Source organism: Silurus meridionalis, chromosome 4, assembly GCF_014805685.1.
Source record: "Silurus meridionalis isolate SWU-2019-XX chromosome 4, ASM1480568v1, whole genome shotgun sequence".
Classification (NCBI taxonomy): domain Eukaryota; kingdom Metazoa; phylum Chordata; class Actinopteri; order Siluriformes; family Siluridae; genus Silurus; species Silurus meridionalis.
The window spans coordinates 19,728,196-19,748,077 of record NC_060887.1 but is presented as its reverse complement, the minus strand read 5'-3'; the positions used below and the strand labels follow the sequence as shown (position 1 = coordinate 19,748,077).

General features: G+C 38.7%; 1 protein-coding gene across 7 annotated transcripts in view; it reads right to left on the bottom strand.

Moving 5' to 3' along the window:
* Positions 1-779: 779 nt before the first annotated feature.
* The window catches only part of myh14 (myosin, heavy chain 14, non-muscle), a 31,517-nt gene continuing 12,414 nt past the window's right edge, over positions 780-19,882 (bottom strand). For 2 of the 7 annotated variants that reach the window (XM_046846791.1, XM_046846793.1), the window contains 35 exons: positions 19,715-19,813; positions 19,480-19,623; positions 18,716-18,930; positions 18,478-18,630; positions 18,179-18,352; positions 17,722-17,895; positions 17,493-17,607; positions 17,240-17,311; positions 16,389-16,603; positions 15,816-15,937; positions 15,544-15,613; positions 15,153-15,313; positions 14,888-14,996; positions 14,412-14,543; positions 13,536-13,742; positions 13,310-13,447; positions 12,894-13,017; positions 12,627-12,798; positions 12,285-12,497; positions 11,924-12,068; positions 11,584-11,790; positions 11,233-11,337; positions 8,391-8,543; positions 8,051-8,299; positions 7,728-7,940; positions 7,396-7,608; positions 7,044-7,205; positions 6,716-6,844; positions 6,524-6,612; positions 6,311-6,434; positions 5,553-5,761; positions 5,104-5,212; positions 4,634-4,806; positions 4,363-4,389; positions 780-3,792 (listed from right to left, as the gene is read on the bottom strand). In XM_046846791.1, coding sequence (XP_046702747.1) covers positions 3,588-3,792; positions 4,363-4,389; positions 4,634-4,806; positions 5,104-5,212; positions 5,553-5,761; positions 6,311-6,434; positions 6,524-6,612; positions 6,716-6,844; positions 7,044-7,205; positions 7,396-7,608; positions 7,728-7,940; positions 8,051-8,299; positions 8,391-8,543; positions 11,233-11,337; positions 11,584-11,790; positions 11,924-12,068; positions 12,285-12,497; positions 12,627-12,798; positions 12,894-13,017; positions 13,310-13,447; positions 13,536-13,742; positions 14,412-14,543; positions 14,888-14,996; positions 15,153-15,313; positions 15,544-15,613; positions 15,816-15,937; positions 16,389-16,603; positions 17,240-17,311; positions 17,493-17,607; positions 17,722-17,895; positions 18,179-18,352; positions 18,478-18,630; positions 18,716-18,930; positions 19,480-19,623; positions 19,715-19,813 — 5,321 coding nt within the window. In that variant the 3' untranslated portion in view covers positions 780-3,587. The remainder of the gene's footprint in view (positions 3,793-4,362; positions 4,390-4,633; positions 4,807-5,103; positions 5,213-5,552; positions 5,762-6,310; positions 6,435-6,523; positions 6,613-6,715; positions 6,845-7,043; positions 7,206-7,395; positions 7,609-7,727; positions 7,941-8,050; positions 8,300-8,390; positions 8,544-11,232; positions 11,338-11,583; positions 11,791-11,923; positions 12,069-12,284; positions 12,498-12,626; positions 12,799-12,893; positions 13,018-13,309; positions 13,448-13,535; positions 13,743-14,411; positions 14,544-14,887; positions 14,997-15,152; positions 15,314-15,543; positions 15,614-15,815; positions 15,938-16,388; positions 16,604-17,239; positions 17,312-17,492; positions 17,608-17,721; positions 17,896-18,178; positions 18,353-18,477; positions 18,631-18,715; positions 18,931-19,479; positions 19,624-19,714; positions 19,814-19,882) is intronic. The other 5 variants (XM_046846798.1, XM_046846795.1, XM_046846792.1 and 2 more) reach the window with 4 other exon arrangements.

The following is a 19,882-nucleotide window of genomic DNA, read 5'->3' as shown; positions in this document are numbered from 1 at the left end:
GAGAGGCCATGCTTTTCTCCGTTCTTATTTTCTCACAAGCACAACTAGTTTTGTGATTTTGGCAAAACTGAAGTTGTTTTTTCATGACGTAATTCACAAGAAAATCTCAAACCCTGTGAATGTGACCTGGTATTTCATTGTCATTCAATGTCATTATAAATGTAATAATTGCCTGCCCAAGAGATGGAATTTGTCTCTGTATCAAATACTAATTTATACTGTAGTCTATTGCAGGGGACCCCCTACACTCAGGGACCCCTTTCAAATCCAAAAAAATTACAGTTCCACTCAGTACAAATATACCGTACGACAAACAAATAAGGTGCATGATTTTAAATGTAAAATAATATTTTGGCTAGTTATTCAAGCTTGTAATTGTCAACAGATTCCAGTTAATACACGTGATCATGAGAAAACAACTTTATGTTAGAAATAGAAATGTAACAGAGGAAATAGCTTTGAGAACTGGTCAATCTATTTAAAGATTTTAAGAAAGTTGTGAGGTTACGTATTTAAAACAGGTTGAACAATTTGCATTTGTCAAAACCAATGACAGACAGTATATTACACCCCAGTCAGATTTTATTCATATAGCCAAAACAAAACAAAAAACTAATAAATAGTTCAAAATTTTCCACAGAAACACAAAACAGAGATGTTTGATACAATACCAACTCTGCTTTAGAAATCCAAATGGTATTTTGCTGTCTCTTCATTTACTCTTAGACGCTCTTTAGTAAAAAATTGTAAAAAATTACAATTAAAATCACTGGAGTGTCTGAAGCATGAAATCGTTTTTAATGATAGAATTTCCAATACCAAATACACAAGAAATTCTGCATGTAGGTTCAATGTTACATGTAGAATAAATATTAAGGTTCACATACATGAGAGGACCAAGAGCATTCTGAAAATGTACTGTTCAAGAGTGACATTTCATTCTCTAATTAAAATAGGCAAAACCAAAAATCCTTAGAACGATAAAGCGATAATAAATCAACTGGGACAAAAACACATAGCTAGGTTATGACAACATTTATTATGAAGGTAGATTTCTCAGATGAAATGTTCACCCATAATACTGATGAGATTATACTGTGAACAGTGTCAGATAAACGTGTTTGCCAGTGTGGGTCCTGAACAATATGTAGTGCCGGTAAACATGTTGTACCTGTAGTTCACCAGCCTTTACAGCACCAGTGCATCTATATTACTGTTATTGCACAAAGAAACAGCTTTAGCAAACAACACAGAGCAGGTGGCCACAGAAGCCCACCTAACTACAGCTTTATTTTCACAACATACAGTATGTCTAATAAATTAAAGGTACAAGACTATAGTGGATTGTTTGGTCCTAAATCTAAATCCTTTTTTTGTGAAAAATATGAATGCCATTTAAGCACATGTAACAACTAATTTCTGTAAAAGTGTCCTAGCATTTTTATTTCGATTAGCTGACATTCACATAAGGAAAGCAATGGTCAGAAATGTATAAAACAGAACTAAGAAATACAAGAGCAGCTTTTCAATTTGAGGTGAACATACCAGACGTTACGCTAATGGAAAGTTCTCATCTTTGGCCTACAGACCTCTTAAAGAAGACTTTCAGCAGAGTTTTAGAGTCTCTGTGTGGTTTAATGCACTTCATTGTTAAAGTTACTAACTGTACTGTGACATTAAAACACATAGAAATGATCAGGAAAAACTATTTAATATATAAGGCTGTCATGGAAATACCATCTTTTCTCACAAAAAGAGCTCTGCCTAAAAACCTTTTTAAACCCTCACTTTCACCAAACAGCTACTAGAAACTTCATTGAAATGTGATCTAACGTGCAATATCTCATCCTTGGTGCAGGCAATATATTAGGATGAAATTCTGGGAAAGTATCAGGTCCTTGGTGTGGAAACTGCCACTGGGCTTCATTTTAAATTACTAGTATGTTCTACCTATTCACCTACCTATCTCACTACGTATGCTAATATCCCTTTTTTGCCATCAATTAGGTCAAACATTTAGCCTAATAAATATCTTGCCTTTCTCATGAAGTGTCATATTGATATCAAAAAGATATTTTAAACCCGGCATAGTGCACAGGATGGCAATTAGTTTGTTTTTTCAATCTGCAATGTCTTTTTATTTTTATTTTTAACAACGACTTTAGATTTAGTGTATTTGTTTTGAGAATGCACCAAATTTTACTGTACACAGTGTTCTCCCTCAGGATCTCTGTCTGCATTTGATGTAACACTGCAAAGTAAAAGCAACATGACATTCAAAACAGGAATAAATAACCTGGATAATGAGAATAGAGAGACTGACAAATCTTAAGCATACTGAACTGGGAGTGACGTGATGTAAAAATCTTATTTAACTGCTCACACTCTACATAACACGAGAACTCACGTCAGTCCTGACTGTCTAAAATCACAAGGTCAATGTTTGATAATTAAAAACAGGATGTAAAAAAAGCCTTGCTACCCAGATGTGCTGAATATAACCTATGATGATAATCTAACATGATTTCATATTGGAAAACAGTTCTTAAAATGAATCTGATTGTGATCCTTGTAAAACATTTTGAAAGTGTTTAACATTTCTAGTACCAGCTGAGCCAATGGGAACTACCACTGAATTATTACTTCTACCACTAATATTAATTAATACTATCAAAGTGAATTCATAAACGTGTTTTTCTTATTTACTGTTTTCAAATGTTTAATATTTTGTTCTACATGATTCTGGTTTTGGGTTGTAAATTTGCATGATCATTTTTTTTCTCTTCCTGTGTTTATACCAAAAATGTCAAAGCTAGCATGCCTGGCTCAAATTTGTAGATATTTCACAGTAAATCATTTTCTCTCTGTCACTTTCTTGTTTATACTAAATTAATTTTTTAATTAACATCAACTTTACCAAATCACATTAGATTAAAAAAAAAAAAGTTTACAATTGAAATTTGAAATTGAAACATCAACTGATATCAAAGGCATTTCCAATTCCTAATATTAATTTCAGGTAAAGTGAGAGAGAGAAAGCCTGAAAGTAATACTGCAGTTTAACTGTTCATGCAAGCACAGCCAATGAGAGTTTGTCTTATCATAGTTTTGCATTTAAAGAATGTCTGGTTGTTGTTTTTTTTTCTTTTTCTTTTTTGATTGCCATCATAAACATAGATTGCCCTTAAATACATGGCTTATGGTTGACCGGAAAAAAGCGCATAGGGTTTGTGCAGCTATCTTAACTCACACATCTCACGCTAAACTCATCTGAAAATTCTGAATTGTAAGAGTGCATGAGAAATTATGTGAAGCCACAATAAGCCAGACATACATCGCACTGAAATGTGGCTTCTCTGATATACTTTAATGCTATTCTTCCTTGGAACTTTAGGAAAAGTAGCTGGATTTCCACTTAATTGATATCAGTATATAACTGAATTCAGTAGTATTAGCATTATTTCCTCTGTAAATGCTCATCTTCAATATAATAAATCCCACCTTGGCTGCAGAGGTATCATCAATACAGTGTGCGCTATGCCAGTATATAGTCTGTTCGTCTACTACGTCTATTGTTCACCTGCCCATCATTCCTCCTTCTGCTCACTCGAATCTGTGAGACTATATGGGGGAGGTGGACCCAGGGCACTATCGGAGGACACAGGGGTTCCTGGAAGGCCACTAGAGGGCGTTGGTGAAGCAGGAGGCTCTTCACAGTCAGAGTTCTCCTGTGAGAGGTCATCAACCAGCGCTCTCCGACCTCCGCGTACAGAGAGAGGGAGAGGACCACGTCTGAGAGAGAAATGGAGAGGAATTAAGAGGAGAATGGATATGCAAAATAAAATGGGCACCCGGAATTAATGATTTTCATATATTATCTTTACAATCTATACAAAAAGCAGAGCAAAAGGAACCAGAAAGGAAATGAATGTTTCATATTTGTCTACTGCAAGAAATCAGAGTTTACATGCACTTCAGTTTAAAGGCTCTGAAGGAAAAGGCTAAGAATCTACATGAACCAATCAGTAATCAGATTTCTTTCAGTAATGCCACAAGTGAAAAAAGCCAAGACCTCACTTAAGGTAATGTACTGCATTTTAAAAAAGAGTGTGACTAAAGTAAAAGTAAAAATTAGTCATCAGATAAATCTTTTCACCCTTAAAGTCCACACACTTGTAAAGGTGTAAAACATAAAGGTATCTGATCAGCTAATTAAAATATAGGTGACTCAAATTTTTGCAGATTCCACATAAAATGACTAGATTATTATTGTGCATGAGCTAGAGAATGAAAGGTAGTGAGGAAAAAGCACACAGACTAATAAGGCATGTGCCCACACAGACACACACAATTAAAACCTACTTGCTGCCTTTGGGTTGTTCTGTGCTGCTGAGTGGGTGTAGGAGTCAAATACACACGCAAAATGAAACACACACACACATGCAAATATGTTAGATCTGTACAAATGTGTGTTCCATGCATATACAAATATTGAAACATGAATTACTAAACTGAATAACACATAAAAAATGCATTAAAATTGATTACAGTATTGACACAGTGCACACCAACATTCCATATCCGACTTTCAGCTTTCTCTCTTTTCAGCACAGAACCTATGTGCTGGTGTTACCTGAGTTGGGAGCGCAAAGTGTTAAGTTCTCGTGTCATGCTCTGCATGCTGTCTCCCATTTCCTCGAGCTCTCGCTGCAGTTTTCTGCGTTGGGCGTTTGTGCGTGAATTCTCTTCCTCCACCTCTTCCAGCTGCCTCTTCAGCTGTCGCAGACGCCCCATTGACTTGTCCAGCTGCACAAAGGGACAACACAGACTGAAATACAGGCCTTAAATCTAAAATGAAGTAATGAAACACCATAAATGCTGTTGGGTACATCACATTAAAGTACTGTAAAATCCATATTTTACAAGACATTATATTTTAGATGTTTAGCATAATGAAATTAATAACTAACAGGAAACTGACTAATAGAAAAACAAGCATGCAGTTTGGAGAGTAATAAACATGAATCTGGTTTCATTGACTAAGACTTTAAATACTACATATTATAAACCTGGTACTTGTTTACATAAACAGTGGGAGTGTACCTGTTCTCTGTACTGGTCTGCATGTCTCCTCTCATCCTCCACCTGCATAACCACTTCCTTAAGCTTCTTCTCCGTTTTTCTTACCAGCTTATTGGCCATTGCACGCTCCCTGGCATCAAAAAAAGAAATCAATACAGCAACCCTCTTTTCTATACAGAATTACAAATCTGTACAAATATCCTCCTTTATTTATCCTTGTTTAATTTTCCTGATTGTAAATTGTGTTTTATAGTATATTTTACAACATTTTAACATTATGAATATGTGAGATGGGGTTTAAGATGGCATAAAAAAAAACTATAATGAGCTAATAATGAGCTAAATATCATTATCATCACAAATCTCTCCTTACTAGAGACAAAAGTATGATGAACAAATATTCTATAATTTTAGATAAACTGAATGGGTAGTAGCTTTATCAAGTTTTACATGAGCCAGGTGATACACACTGTCTTTCCTGTTCCAGCTGTTCCTCCATGTTTTCAATTTTTGACTCCAGAGCAGCAACACTGACACGATGTTTGCCTCTCACAGCTCCTTCAAGTTCTGTCAGCCTGGACTTTAACTCCTTATTCTGCCTTTCAAGACTCTCTCGTGCTCCCTCACTCTTCTGCACCAATGTCCTCTCCCCTGTCAGCTGCACTGTCAGAGTCTCCACCTGATACAGAGAGAAACAGATGAGATACTGTAATGTTTGATTTTTAATACTACAGTACCTTACAGAGATCGACCGATAGTGGATTTTACCGATACCGATAGATAGGTTGGATCGTACTTGGCGATTAACTGATTAAACAATTGAAAATGTTTAAAATGGGTACTGGATAAAACAAACAAACAGACATAACACACCATGTAAAATAATACTGAACTTTATTACAAAAAAATAGGGTCGGCCTATATCCCTTGCAGAGGGATGTGTACTGTTCAACAGATGCTCCACATGAGTAAATTATTTTATTTTATTTTAAATGTATTCGTGATATGGTAAAAATCTGTCAGTCTCCACGATTAGCAATTGTTTAGGTGAATTACTTTCATATTTACTGTAAGCTGTTTTTGTTTACCTGAATTTAAGACATGTATAACTATATAAGCATTTAATATGAATGCTTAATTTTTTTCAGTTTCCAAATTATTATTTTTTTAATTTCTAACATTTTAAAAATGGTATCCCTGACAAGATCTGGATTTAAGTATATTGTACCTGCAACATGGTTTTTCTGTGCCTCTCAGCTATGAGCTCAGCATTGCTCTGCTCCTCCTCTAAATCTTCCTCCAGCTGGCTAATCCTCATCTCCAGACGTCTCTTTTCATCACAGAGAGCGGTCCTGAGAAAAAGCAAGGACAAGCAATTTCTCATTTACATAAATAAACTCAAATTTCATTTACTTTTACCCTTATATGAACTGGTACTTACTTCCCGCTAGCAGTGTTGAGAATCTCTTCAGACAGCTCGTCTCGCTCCTGCTGAGCTTGTCTTCTTAATCTCTCAGACACAGACAGTTCCTGGGAGACAAAGAACACATTACATGTTCATGAAAAATGCCTCTCGAATTAAGTCATTATGTTACATTTTTAAACACACAAACAACTATGACGAATAATGCACCTCTGTCAACTGCAGCAGCTCTGCCTCTAGAGTCTGCAGGCGCTTCTCGCTGTCTTTTGACTGAACAATAATCTCATCTCGAGCTATCTTGGTCTCATCCAACTCCCGCAAAACCTCCTTCATCTGAGTCTAAGCACAAATAATAATTTGTCAGGAACACAAACATCGTGATTACAGAAATTTGTTAGTCTCAGTCAGAACATTTTGGCAAATGTTCCTGTTTAGTGCGATCTTCATTTGTTTTACACTGTGAAAGTGCATGCGTTTAACTGCAAATATTAATCTACAAATGTAATACATGCTCAAGTTTTGCAGTGTTCTGTATTACCTGGAGTCGTTTTATCTGCCTAAGAGCCTCCTCTCGGCCACGAGCAGCTGCCTCCACCTGAGCCTCAGCCTCCTGGAGCTCTGCCTCCATCTGCTTCTTGATGGACAGCGCTTGAGCCCTCTGACTCTTCTCTTCTTCTAACAGAGTTTCTAACTCACGCACCTACAGGAAAACCCAAATAATAGATTATGAAGACAGTTACAGCAGACCAGTTAATTAAAAGTTGTATTCTCCAACATATACAATTCTGGGCTGAGGTACTGAAAGCATAACATCACCAAACTGAGCAGCTGTATGTTTAAGTGCATCTTCATTGACGTCTCTGTCCAGTAACACTCTTATAGCAGATTACCTGTTTGTTAAGGGCCCGTCTTTTCTCCTCGCCTTTCTCTTCTTTCGCACTGATCTCACGCTCAAACTGGGCTCGGAGCGCCTGTAGTGTGACCTCGAGCCGGAGCCGCGAGTTCTCTGCCTCAGACAGCTCCTCTTCGAGCTCCTGTGTCTGCTCTCTCAGTGACTGTGCCTCCACCTCTAGAGCATGCCGAGAACGCTCCAGTTCATGCACCTGACAGGCAGAAGTATCAGAGATAAAAAGGTTTTAAGCATTTATAAAGTGACATAAAGACATGCTGCCAGTGCAATCGTTAAAACTGTTAATTAATTATTAATACTCTTAAGTCTTACGTTCTTGCCCACATCATCCTGGGCATTGACAAGCTGCTCCATGTCAAGGCGAAGCTGTTTATTGGTTCTCTCAAGCTCGTCGCGCTGCTCTGATGCTTCCTGTAAAGCTCGAGATAGAGCCAGGAATCGAGTCTCTTTCTCTCGGCTCTCAGCTTCTGCTCGGTCTCGCTCCTCAGCCAGTCGTGCACTTACTGCCTTCTCCTCTGCTAGACACTACAAAGGTCAAAGATCGAAGGTGTAGCAAAGCAGGGTTTGATGATTAGGGCTATTATTTGTAGCATTTGTCATTCACCTGTCCATCCATCAATCGATTCAGAACAAACCTGATCAAATTTCTTCTGTCTTTTCTCCAAAGCAGTGCAGTTCTGCCTCTCTCTTTGCAAGGCAATGGTCATGTCTTCTATTTCCTCTCTTAGACGCTCCTTCTGGCGTTCCACTCTCTCTTTCTCCTCTTCCTTGGCTCTCTCTCTTTGCATGGCACTCTCTAGCTCCCTCTGTAATTTTCTCCTGCTCTCCTCACCTGCTTCCACTGCTGCATTAACTTCTTCTGACTGCTTCTTAAGATCGGCAAGCTGAGCAGGAAGAAAATGAATACAGATTAATAAAAAAACTACTACACAGTTAAATTGTAATGAGTACATCTGTGGGTGTGTAATCATGCACCTGCTGAATGTAAGTTTGGATCTGGCGTGTGAGTTCTCTGGTTTTTCCTTCCTCCTCCTCCACCCTCTCTGTTAGAGCTGCTTTCTCATCCTCCAGAGCTCGCACACGGGATCCAAGTGCCAGTTTCTGCCGCGTTTCATCCTGCAGCAGTTCCTGCAGCACCACACACAAACACACAATTATTTAGCATATACCTATTGAACATTGAAACAAAAAAGATCACGTGGGCTAATGTCAAAAACACACACAACTTTTTCATGAGAAGTGTCCTCTCAAACATCTCATCAGTAAACATATACACAGATCAGGCATGACATTATAACATTATGACAAGTGAAGTGAATAACACTGATGATCTCTTCTTCACTGTGAAAATCTGACATGAGCCAAATTGTGATATCTAGACGACTGTGTCAGAGCATCTCCAAAACTGCAGCTCTTGTGGGATGTTCCCAGTCTGTTGTGGTTCGTATCTATCAAACCTGGTCCAAGGAAGGAACAGTGGTGAACCAGCAACAGGATAATGGGAAGCTAAGGCTCATCCATGCAAGTAGGAAGCGAAGGCTGGTTCGTGTGGTCCGATCCAACAGACGAGCTCCTGCAGCTCAAATTGCTGAAGAAGTTAATGCTGTTAATGCTCAATGGGTCAGAACTGTTTTGGCAGCAAAAGGGTACAACACAATATTAGACAGGTGGTAATAATGTTATGCCTGGGTGGTGTATATACAGTATCTCACAAAAGTGAGTACACCCCTCATATTTCAGCAACCATTTTAGCTTCTAAAGGGACAATAACATAGAAATGAAACTTGGATATATTTTGTAGGAGTCAATGTACAGAATAGCAGTACAGATTTACTGTCCCCTGAAAACCTTCCTAGCTGGCAACAAAAGTGAGTACACCCTAAGTGATAACAGCTGTACATTGTGTTACCATGCAAAGCTACATGTTCTATTCATCATGTTAATGTTTTTGTCTGCATGACACGACCAAACAAATGTGTGTATCTTACATTAGAGCAGTTAAGATTTGGTGCTTTGAGTGCAGTTCTCTCAAACTGACCACTGAATGTTCAACACCTCATGGCAAAGACTCTCTAAGAATTTGAGAATTAGAATCGTTGCTCTCTACAAAGAGGCTGAGGCTATAAGAAGATTGGTAACATCCGCAAACTGAGTTACAGTACAGTGGCCAAAGACATACAAAGGATTTCCAAGGTGAGTTCCATTTAGAACAGCCCTTGCAAGGGTCCATCAAAGAGGTTGAGTGCTCATGCTGTGTGTCAGGTGCAGAAGCTGCTTCAAAAAACAGACACATGAGTGCTGCAGCATTGCTTTAGAGGTTGCAGATGTGGAAGGTCCGCTTGTCATTGCTTAGACCATACGCCGCACACTGCAACAAGTTGGTTTGCCTGGCCGTTATCCCAGGAAGAAGCCTCATCTGAAGTTGGCTCACAAGAAAACCCACAAATAGTTTGCTGAAGACAACCTGTTCAAGAGCATAAATTACTGAAACCATGTCTTGTGGTCTGATGAGACTAAGATAAACTTGTTTGGCTCAGATGGTGTCCAGCATGTGTGGCATCACCCTGGGGAGGAGCACAAAGAAAATTGTGTCTTGCCTACAGTAAAGCATGGTGGTCATGGTCTGGGGCTGCATGAGTGCTGCTGGTACTGGGAAGCTACTGTTTGGTTCATTGAGAGCATATACTGTGACATTCTGAAGCAGAACATGATGCCCTCCCTGCATAAAGTGGGCCGAATGGCAGTTTTTCAACATAATAACGACCCCAAACACACCGCCAAGATGACAACCGCCTGCTGAGGAAGCTGAAGGTGAAGGAGATGGAGTGGCACAGTATGTCTAAAAACCTGAACCCTTTTGACCACCTGGGGGCTTCTTCAAGCAAGAGGTGGAGAAGCGCCATGTGTTTAACTTCCAGCATTTTCGTGAGGTCATTGTGGAGGAGTGGAAGAGGATCCCAGCAACAACCTTTGCAGCTCTTGTGAATTCCATGCTCATAAGGATTAAGGCAGTGCTAAATAACAACGGTGCTCACACAAATATTGTGTGATATATATTATTATTGATTGATATTGACACTTTGGATACAGTTTTTACATGTTCACTTAGAGTGTACTCACTTTTGTTGGCAGTTATTTAGACAATAATAGCTGTATGTTAAGTTATTTTTAGAGGACAGTAAATCTATACTGCTATACAAGCTGCACACTGACTACTCTAAATATATACCCAGGTTTCATTTCTATAGCATTGTCCCTTGTGAACATATACTAAAATGGCTGCTGAAATGTAATGGGTGTACTCACAATTTTTGAGATACTGTGTGTGTGTGTGTGTGTGTGTGTGTGTGTGTGTGTGTGTGTAAATATATATATATTTATACCTTTTGATGGTTCCTTTTTCAAGGGGAATTGTACACGTACTGTACTGTAAACTTAACAAAAATCTGTAAATTACTTGTCATAAATGTTTTATTTACTACTTTAAATTATTAATACAATAATAAAATAGTTTTTCACACATTTGTATGTAATTTATGAGTACAAATGTTTTAAAATGTTACTTCGACTTTCAAGCCATTCGTGGCTTCTCGCGAACTATCAGATTTTTAGCGAATTACCTTAGTCCGGTTCCAAATTAAAAGTCGCGCCCTATCAAGGTCACAAGTGTCAAGGTCTCAAGGTCGCGAGTATCCTGGTTCCACTGTATATATATATATATATATATATATATATATATATATATATATATATATATATTTACACATACACTGGTCAGAAAGCACCAACACGAATAAGGGAACCACACACAACTTACCTGAGCATCATGTAGTTGGCTCTCTAGACTGCTGACCTCTTTGCTCAAACGATGGGATTTGGAGTCTGATGTAGACAGAGAACTGGACAGAGAGTCGATCTCCATCTAAAATACAATTATTTAGGAGAGACAAAGAGACATATTGTACATTAGGGGTGAAGAGTACACAAAATTCATGGTTCGGTATGTACCTCGGTTTTTTTATGTCACGGTTTGGTTAAAGAACATGAATGTTCTTATAAAATATAAACAATTTGTTATTAGAAATAACCTACAACAAGACTGATAAAAACATATCATAATACAATGCTCACAGCGCCATCACATGTCCAAAGTCTCCATTTTCTATACCTGAAGTTTGTGGAGCCTGTCCTCTCTCTCCACTCTCTCTCTCTCTGCCTGGGCCAGGCGAGCTGTAAGCTCTTGCAACTGCCCCTCAGCTCTCTTCCTTGCTCTCTCGCTCTCCATCTTGCCTCCTTGCAGGGTCTTTAGCTCAGCTGTCAGGTTCCCGCGCTCCTCCTCCAGTACAGCCTTCGCCTTCTCCAGAGACTGACGTGACTGATGAAACACAGCACAGTGCACACTTAATCAACACACAACTCACACACTTAATCAAGTGTGCATAAAATTTATGTCAATAACAATGTATCAGCACCTATAGTTTAATAGAACTTAGAAGCACACTGCTCACTCTCTTAGCATTGTCCAGCTGCTCCTGCAGGGAGTCAATGGCTGCACTGTGTTTTACTCGCATCTCTGAGAGCTGGGCTTCATGACGCCGTGTGTCCTCTTCAACCATTCTCTGGAGTTCCCCCAACTCAGCCTCACGCCGAGACCTATTCACACAAAACAAGTAAACAGATACACTTGTTGAAACTCGATTTTATATATTTAAAATGTTTTATGTAGATAAATGCAGTGATAAAAAAAGACTGCTAGCATTTAATTTACATTTTATTGCTACAACACAAAATCTAAGTAAATATTGTGAAATTAAAGTTATTTTTTCTTCCATTACACACCCACCTCCCACCTAGGCATGTAACACACACCTGAGCTCCTGCTGGGCAGCAGTAGTGTCCAATGTATCCTCCAGTTCTGTCCTCAGCGCCTCTAACTCCTCACCAAGATCCCTCCTCTGCTTCTCGGCTCTCTCTCTCATGCCTCGTTCATTATCTACCTCTTCCTTCAGCTCAGATACTTGAGACATGGCCTCCCTCAGAGCCCGCTGTGCCTCCACACGTCGAGCTCCTTCCTCCTCCAACCTAAACACACCCACAAAACACAAAGAAAATATATTTTTGATGATGAGGCCAGCAGTCACTGTACACAGTGTATGGGTATTAGTGTGTGTGTGTGTGTGTGTGTGTGTGTGTGTGTGTGTGTGTGTATACCGGGTCTGTAGTGTAGTTATCTCTTTCTCTCTATTAGCCAGGCTGCCTCTGAGCTCTGTAACAACCAGCCCCATTTCAGAGAGCTGCTCCTGGGCTTCAGCTGCCTCGCCCTCCATGCGCCTCCTCCACTTCTCCTGCTCGAGACGACCCTGCTCTTCCCGCTTCAGGCGCTCTGAAAAAGAAAGTGTGTGAGTAGGCAAATTCAAAATTGAAATCATTGATGCGGGTGCTGTATTCAGGGTAACAGGGCTGCAATCGTAGTGTTACCTTCCAGGTCAGCGATAACAGCTTCTTGTTTGTTTTTGAGCTTGTTGAGACTCTTCACTTTCTCCTCCTCTTCAGTCACCTGGTCAGCAACCTCATTTAGCCTTTCCTCCAACTGCTTTTTTTCCTGATAGAATGAGCGACAGACAAAGTAGATAGGAGGAGAGAACAGAAGGGAAGCCTTTACATTCAGTGCAACTGTAGCATAAAATGCCTATTAAATATTGAAAGCCTAATTTATGACAAAGCATTAAATTTGCATTTTAATGCATGGATTGTCAAAAAGGTGTTTGCACCTTTGGTTGAGTAGTGGGTGACGTGACAGCAACATCACTGTTTGATTTATAAAAAAAGTTTATAATTCCCTTTTCTGCCTTTATAACTCAAAGAAGAGCTAATAAGAATTTTGACTGTAAGACCTTGCTCAGTCTGTCTCTCTGTTCTCCTGCAGTCATGATCTCATTCTCCAGACTTTTAACTTTGGTTTCTAGAGTAACTTTCTCCAGGAGGAGCCGCTGCCTCGCCCCTTCCTCCTCCTCCAACTGCTCTTCTAAATCCTGAGAGGGAGAAATAAATGATTTAGGAGTACATCATGAACAGCACAATTATGACACTCCCAACTGATAGAAAAATCGATTTACACACCTGTACATGTTGCTGAATTCGTTTTTTCTCATTGGCTAGCTGGGCACCCCTCTCTTCCTCTTCCTCCAATCGGCCCTCAAGTTCCCCTAGAACCTCCTCTAACTCCTGCTTACGGCTGGCCAGTCGTGCTCTCATCTCCTCAGCCTCAGCAAATAACTCTGCCTCTGCCTGAAGCTGGTCTGTAAGGACCGCCTTCTCTTCCAAAAGCTGAAAAACAGGTGATAAATAGATAAAATACCGGTTAAGCTTATAATTGTGATACAACTATGTGAGCAGTTATAAAACCTATATATTATGGATTATCAACAATGATCATCTGTTTCTGTGGCAGATCTTCTGTTGTGGTTTATCTAAAGGCATGCATTTATATACATTTACCAAGAACCTTACTACAGCCCTTAATGAACAATAACAAAACTAGAATATCTAAACATGAAAGAACAGGGAGTTCTTATATATAAATGTGTATTTATATTCTCACTTTGTCAAATCCAACTAAGATTCTTTTATATTTTGAGTGTGGTGATCAAAAGTGGAAAGCACTATTATGAATTAAAATATACCACAATGTTATTTATAGTTTAAACTGATTATTAAGGTTCAATGTGCCTTAACCCTCTGTGCTCCAGGGGTCTTTATCACAGCTGACCCTGTGCTCTGATTCCAACTTCCTATATGACTGTGATATGCAAAAAAATAACAATTTCCCCATGGGATCAATAAAGTATTCCAAAAAAATAAGAAAAAAAAATTAACTGGCTTTTATTTTATAGTTGCCGCTCTACCTTTATAAGGAATTCTGGGACACACAATTGGAAAAAAATGGGACACAGTGGAAAAAGAGTGGAGTGAAATAGACAGTGATGACTTAGTTACCTGCTGGTGTTTCCTTTCCAGTTCTTCATAGTCATGCTCCACTTTGTTCAGGTTATCTTTAGCTTTCTGAAGCTGAGCCTCTCGAGCCTGAATTTCCTCATCCTGTCGAGTCACTTGCAAGAGCGGCTTCACCTGGGGACACAGACAAAAGGTAAAATGCTTCAGTAACTAATCATTAATAATGCAATAAATGAAGTACTTGATCTGGATAATCAGTGTATGAAAATGATCAAATTCTGTCACATTTCTTTTTGACTCGACAACACAAATACATGAGATCCACTGCACTGCTGTCTAGCCCTGTTTGTGATCGTTATGGCAGAATACATGGTCTGATAAACCTTTCAAACTAATTTGCCTTTTATTATTATTTAATAGATGCCGTAATAAACTTCTGAACATTGTTTAGATCAACTGCAGTATCTCTTGATCATGTAACTTCTAAACTGGACTGGTGCAAGTGTGCGTTTCTTTACCTTAGTGAAGAGTCTCCACCACTGCCAGTTGCGTAGCTTCAGGTAGGCAGCACAGTTTCTTTGCATCACTCGCAATGCACTTAACTGCTGTTGCTTCTTCTGGAAAGCTCTAACAGAAGAATAAACAAGTGAATACAATATGCCTAAAAACATATGTCTGATAAAACTCTTAGTAACATTGTCATGGTACAATATGTTCAATATTCAAAGAGTGTAGCAATTTCTTTGAAAATTCAACAATCCAAACAACAAACCACAAACACACCTTCTAGCAATGTATCCACGTGCAGCACTTTGGAATCGAATGATGGTGTCAGTGATTTTCAGATCTCTCTCCTCCTCCAGATGTGCCAGCACTCCAGCACGGAAAAAAACTTTACTCTGTCCCACTCGGAATAAATTCCCATCCAGCTCCAGAGCCCTGATCTGAACACAGTTGTACAACACTTTCTCTTAACAATAGCTGAATAGCACTAAACTAAACTACCTAAACTACTGAATTCTAATCAAAATAATGAAAATAATGAATTATGTAACAGATGAGTAAAACCAAATATCTAATACATTATATAAGTTAATCAAAAAGAAATGTACACTTAATCACATGAACACTCAACCTAAATAGTCTCAACCAAGGTTTTAGTAGTTGCATTTACCATAAGCTCAGAGGCCTGTTTTCCATCCATGAATGTACGAGGTATAGCATTGGGAGTCAGAATCTCATATCTAAAAGGCAGCAGAAAAACAACAGAAGAAGAAATAAAGAGGATTTTTCAAGGATATTATATTTTATAACAATTTTCACACTCTTTTTACACTCAAATTTTTATAAAACATTGTGTAACTTGAAAGGGAACATGAATAAGACTGAGGCTGTGGAGAATCTAGGTTGTTAAACCAATGCTTAAGCAGAGAAAAACACACAGACCTTTGTCTGAACTCTTGGAAGGGAATACGGTTAGGGAAGCCCTGCCTGCAGATTCTGATCCCCTCTAGCACGCCATTGCATCTAAGTTGATCCAGGACCAGATGAGGGGTCAACTTCCCGGCCTTAAAAGAAAGACAGAAAAAGGCAGAGTTAACAGTAGAGGTATACTATGAAGGAAATAAACCACAACAGGATGTGCTACTACAGTAAAATAATTCATAGTAGTGTGGTGTGGTGTGGCCAACAAGTAGTTACTAATACCACATTATTATTATAATAGTTCCCAATGTGAATTATTCCTTTATAATTATTATTGGTATGGTGTAAAATGGAATTGGGAACAATTTGTTACTATGGAAAAACTAACATAATAGAACTAGTGCATTAATATATACCGGCAAGTTGGATTTTTAATGTTTGTGCAGAACAAACATTAATCACAAATCAGATTTAAGATAAACAAGCTGTGGTTTAAGTTAAGGAACGGGAAATGTAATCACAATAAAATCACAATGTTTGTAAAGGTACAAAATATTAAAATGTTTTATTAATTAAAAATAACATTTCTCTCACCCTCTTTTCATGATTGGGGATTATGCACCGCAGGAAGTTGGGGTTGGTGTTGCGCAGTGTGGCCATCAGTTTGGTCAGTGATTCTTTGTATAGCTGTCCAACAGTTCGGAACATTCCCTTCTTCGTCTTTAGCCCTGCGGCTCCAAACGTCACTGGACCACTGTTCTCCGCCAGACCTCCAGAAGCTACTTGGTCCAATCCTACAATCCTCTCCACTAAGCGAACGACAAGACGATATTTGAGTCAGCAAAAACCCAAAGTAATGGTTTGGGATAGATTTTTCTTGTAATACACAAACCTCAATATACTTTTTAAAATATTCACACTATGCTCTTCACAGTACTCGCAACAGATTGATAAAAAATAATTATCAGTATTTTACAACAGTAAAGATGCACAGTATTCCAGAACCTGAATATCCAGCAAGTGTAGCAACACACACACACACACACACACACACACACACACACACACACACACACACACACACAGTATGGTTTTAAAATTACCATGTAAATTAATTACAATTATTTAGAATTTTTCTAAGTACTTTAGATTTTTTTCCACTTATTCTGGATCTCCATAAATTTATACTGTAAGGGCATGAAGACAAGAAGCAAGCAGCAAGTAGATGCATCATAAAATGAATCTGTAAACCACTGTGTATACTTTTATACCTGTTTATAGGCGGTACACAAAAAGGTATAAATTAAAAGGTAAAATAAACCATAATAAAAAAAAAGATTACAAATGATGCGCAACTAAATGGACACACTACAAAGGACAACAGAAGCGAAATGGGTGAGAACAAATGCAAGTGTTGACACAAACAATTGGGAGGATAAACCTACTGCTGTCAGAGCCATTGGTCTGCATGGAAGCATATGAGTCAAAAAAGTAGACACGAGGAAGTGTCTGAATATCTGAAGGAGGAAATAAGAAGGGAAAGAAACAAAGTAGGAAAGAACAGGGGGTGAAAAGAAACACAAAAATAGAGAATATTAATACTTGAGAATGAGAAAATAAATATAATATTAGTTTATTAGTGTTTTAATGAAAGAAAAACAGTACAATGCAGGCTTGATTCCACACACATTTCCTTACCCTCTCTCCAGAGCTCTGATATGAAGTGGTCAGATGACTGGTGTAGGAGAGATGCTACATTATCATTCAAAGGATCCATGTTCTTCACTAACCACTCGTCAGCCTTATAGTTAACCTGGGAGAGAAAAAAAAGAAACATTCAGATAAATATACAGCAAGGAAGTAAAGTCTAAGTCCTAAATCTAATCTCTGCTAAGTAAAATCAGCTGAAACATGAATAAGATCAGACCTTGCCAGCATAATGGATGATAGAGAAGTCGGCCTCTTCACGGAGCTGTCGTGGCCTAAAGAACTTGGGATGCGTTCCTTGCTCAGCCGACAGTTTATCCACAAATGATCGATCTGTTGCCCGTGGAAACCAACATTCTTCATCTAACAGTGCTAGCACGCCAGGTGGATGAGCCTGTGGAACCAAACAAGCAAATGTGAAAGATTTGGATGAACATACACACTTGTAATTTGAACTGCAGTGAGCTTCAATGTCAGAGCACATTTTGACCAATCAGATGACATAACTGCTATGTGATTATAATAAGAAATAAGAAGAAGAAATATTGTTTAAATTATAATTAATTTCTCATTCAAAAAATAATTAATGTTTAACCGACCTGAATGATAAAAGGATTGAGGAAAAAAAAAGAATGTTGCTCTCTCACACACACACAAACATACAAACACACACTGACCGGTCTTTCAATGAGGTCAATGCAGGGCTGCAGGTCGAGTCCGAAATCGATAAAGTTCCACTCTATGCCTTCACGCTGGTACTCCTCTTGCTCCAGCACAAACATGGTGTGGTTAAAAAGCTGCTGCAGCTTTTCATTTGTGTAATTTATGCACAACTGCTCAAAGGAGTTCAGCTAAAGAAAAATATAAGAAAACAAGGTGAGTGTACAGAAAAAACTCTACTTTTTAACATTCCTTATGGAAAAAAATGTGAATCATCTATGTAGTGCATTGTGTCTTCACCTCATTATCAATTTACCTGAAAGATCTCAAATCCAGCGATGTCCAAGATGCCAATAAAAGAGGCTCCTTGTCTCTGTCTTCGGTCCAAAGCTCGGTTGATGCGGTGCACAAGCCAGCGGAACAGGCGCTCATAGGTGGCCTTCGCCAGAGCTTCCACCGCAAAGTCTGCCTGAACACACCCAACCACAGAAAATCGAATCCATATCAATACATCAGGCCATCTCAACCACCTACATACATACACTATCACGTACCTGCTCCTTGGTCTGTGCCTTCTGCACATACTCCCGACTGACTTTAATGCGGGGAGTGAGGATTGCTCGACTGAACTCCAGCACACTGATGCCCAGCAGGTGGGACAGTTTCTGTGCAGCTGTATCGTCAGGCATAGATGCCTGGTCTGTATTCTTCTCCTTCTGAAAGGTGATGTTACCGAACTGCAGCACGGCAGAGATCACCTTCAACATGGCTAAGAAGCAAAAACAGGAAACAAGTTTTATAATTTATATCATTATAGGAAATTCATTAATGACAAAATGTTTTGAAAAGTGAAGCTACTGTTTCCACTGCAGAGTTGATTATTTCTCAGTAACTGCACATCTACAAATTTCTTACTCTTACAAATTTCCCAATGCTATAGATATGACAACATGACCATAGTATGCATTTATTTTTACATTTAATGTCATTGAAAGATAATACAACATATTGTAAAATTTGGGTTTTTTGCTGCCCTTTTGACCAATCAAAACAGAGAATTCCACATCGATGTGGTGGATTTGTTTTAATCACATATAAAGAGTAAGTTTAACTTAAATAATTTACCCGTTTTTATAAATATTTAAATACATCAATTTTCAACCTAGACATCCTTTTTTACAGTGAACTGGATCTCGAGTCACACAAATGTTGTGCATAATTACTTATGTATTTATTTATTTTTGAGGTAGTTGAAATCATAGCTGGTAATTATGGTATTGTAGTTTGTTTTAACAGCAGCTTTATTCCTCTTTCTTACATGTGCACTCCTCTTGTGTAAAACCCATGATGCTCATTGAGTCCATGGTCTGAGTAAAGTTCTCTGAGTCACTCTGACCAGGAACAGGAACTGAACCACCACACAGGAAGCGATACTGGTCTGCAGTGCCCAGGAGCAGCTCCGCTACACAGGAGGTGTAGAAGTATATGGTTAAAAAATACTTAAAGAATTCCACAGAAAGAGTAATAAAGTTTGACTGTTTGTGTCTTCTTACTTTTCATGGCCTCAGAGGCTCCACAGAGTAGTTGGTAAAATATGTGGAAAGTTCTCTCATCTTTGGCTTGACGGATAGCTCGAGACTTCTCCAAAAGGTCTGACACACACAGTGGTTAAGGGCACACACATAGTGCAAGGAAATATAATGCAAACAATCAGGGACAAC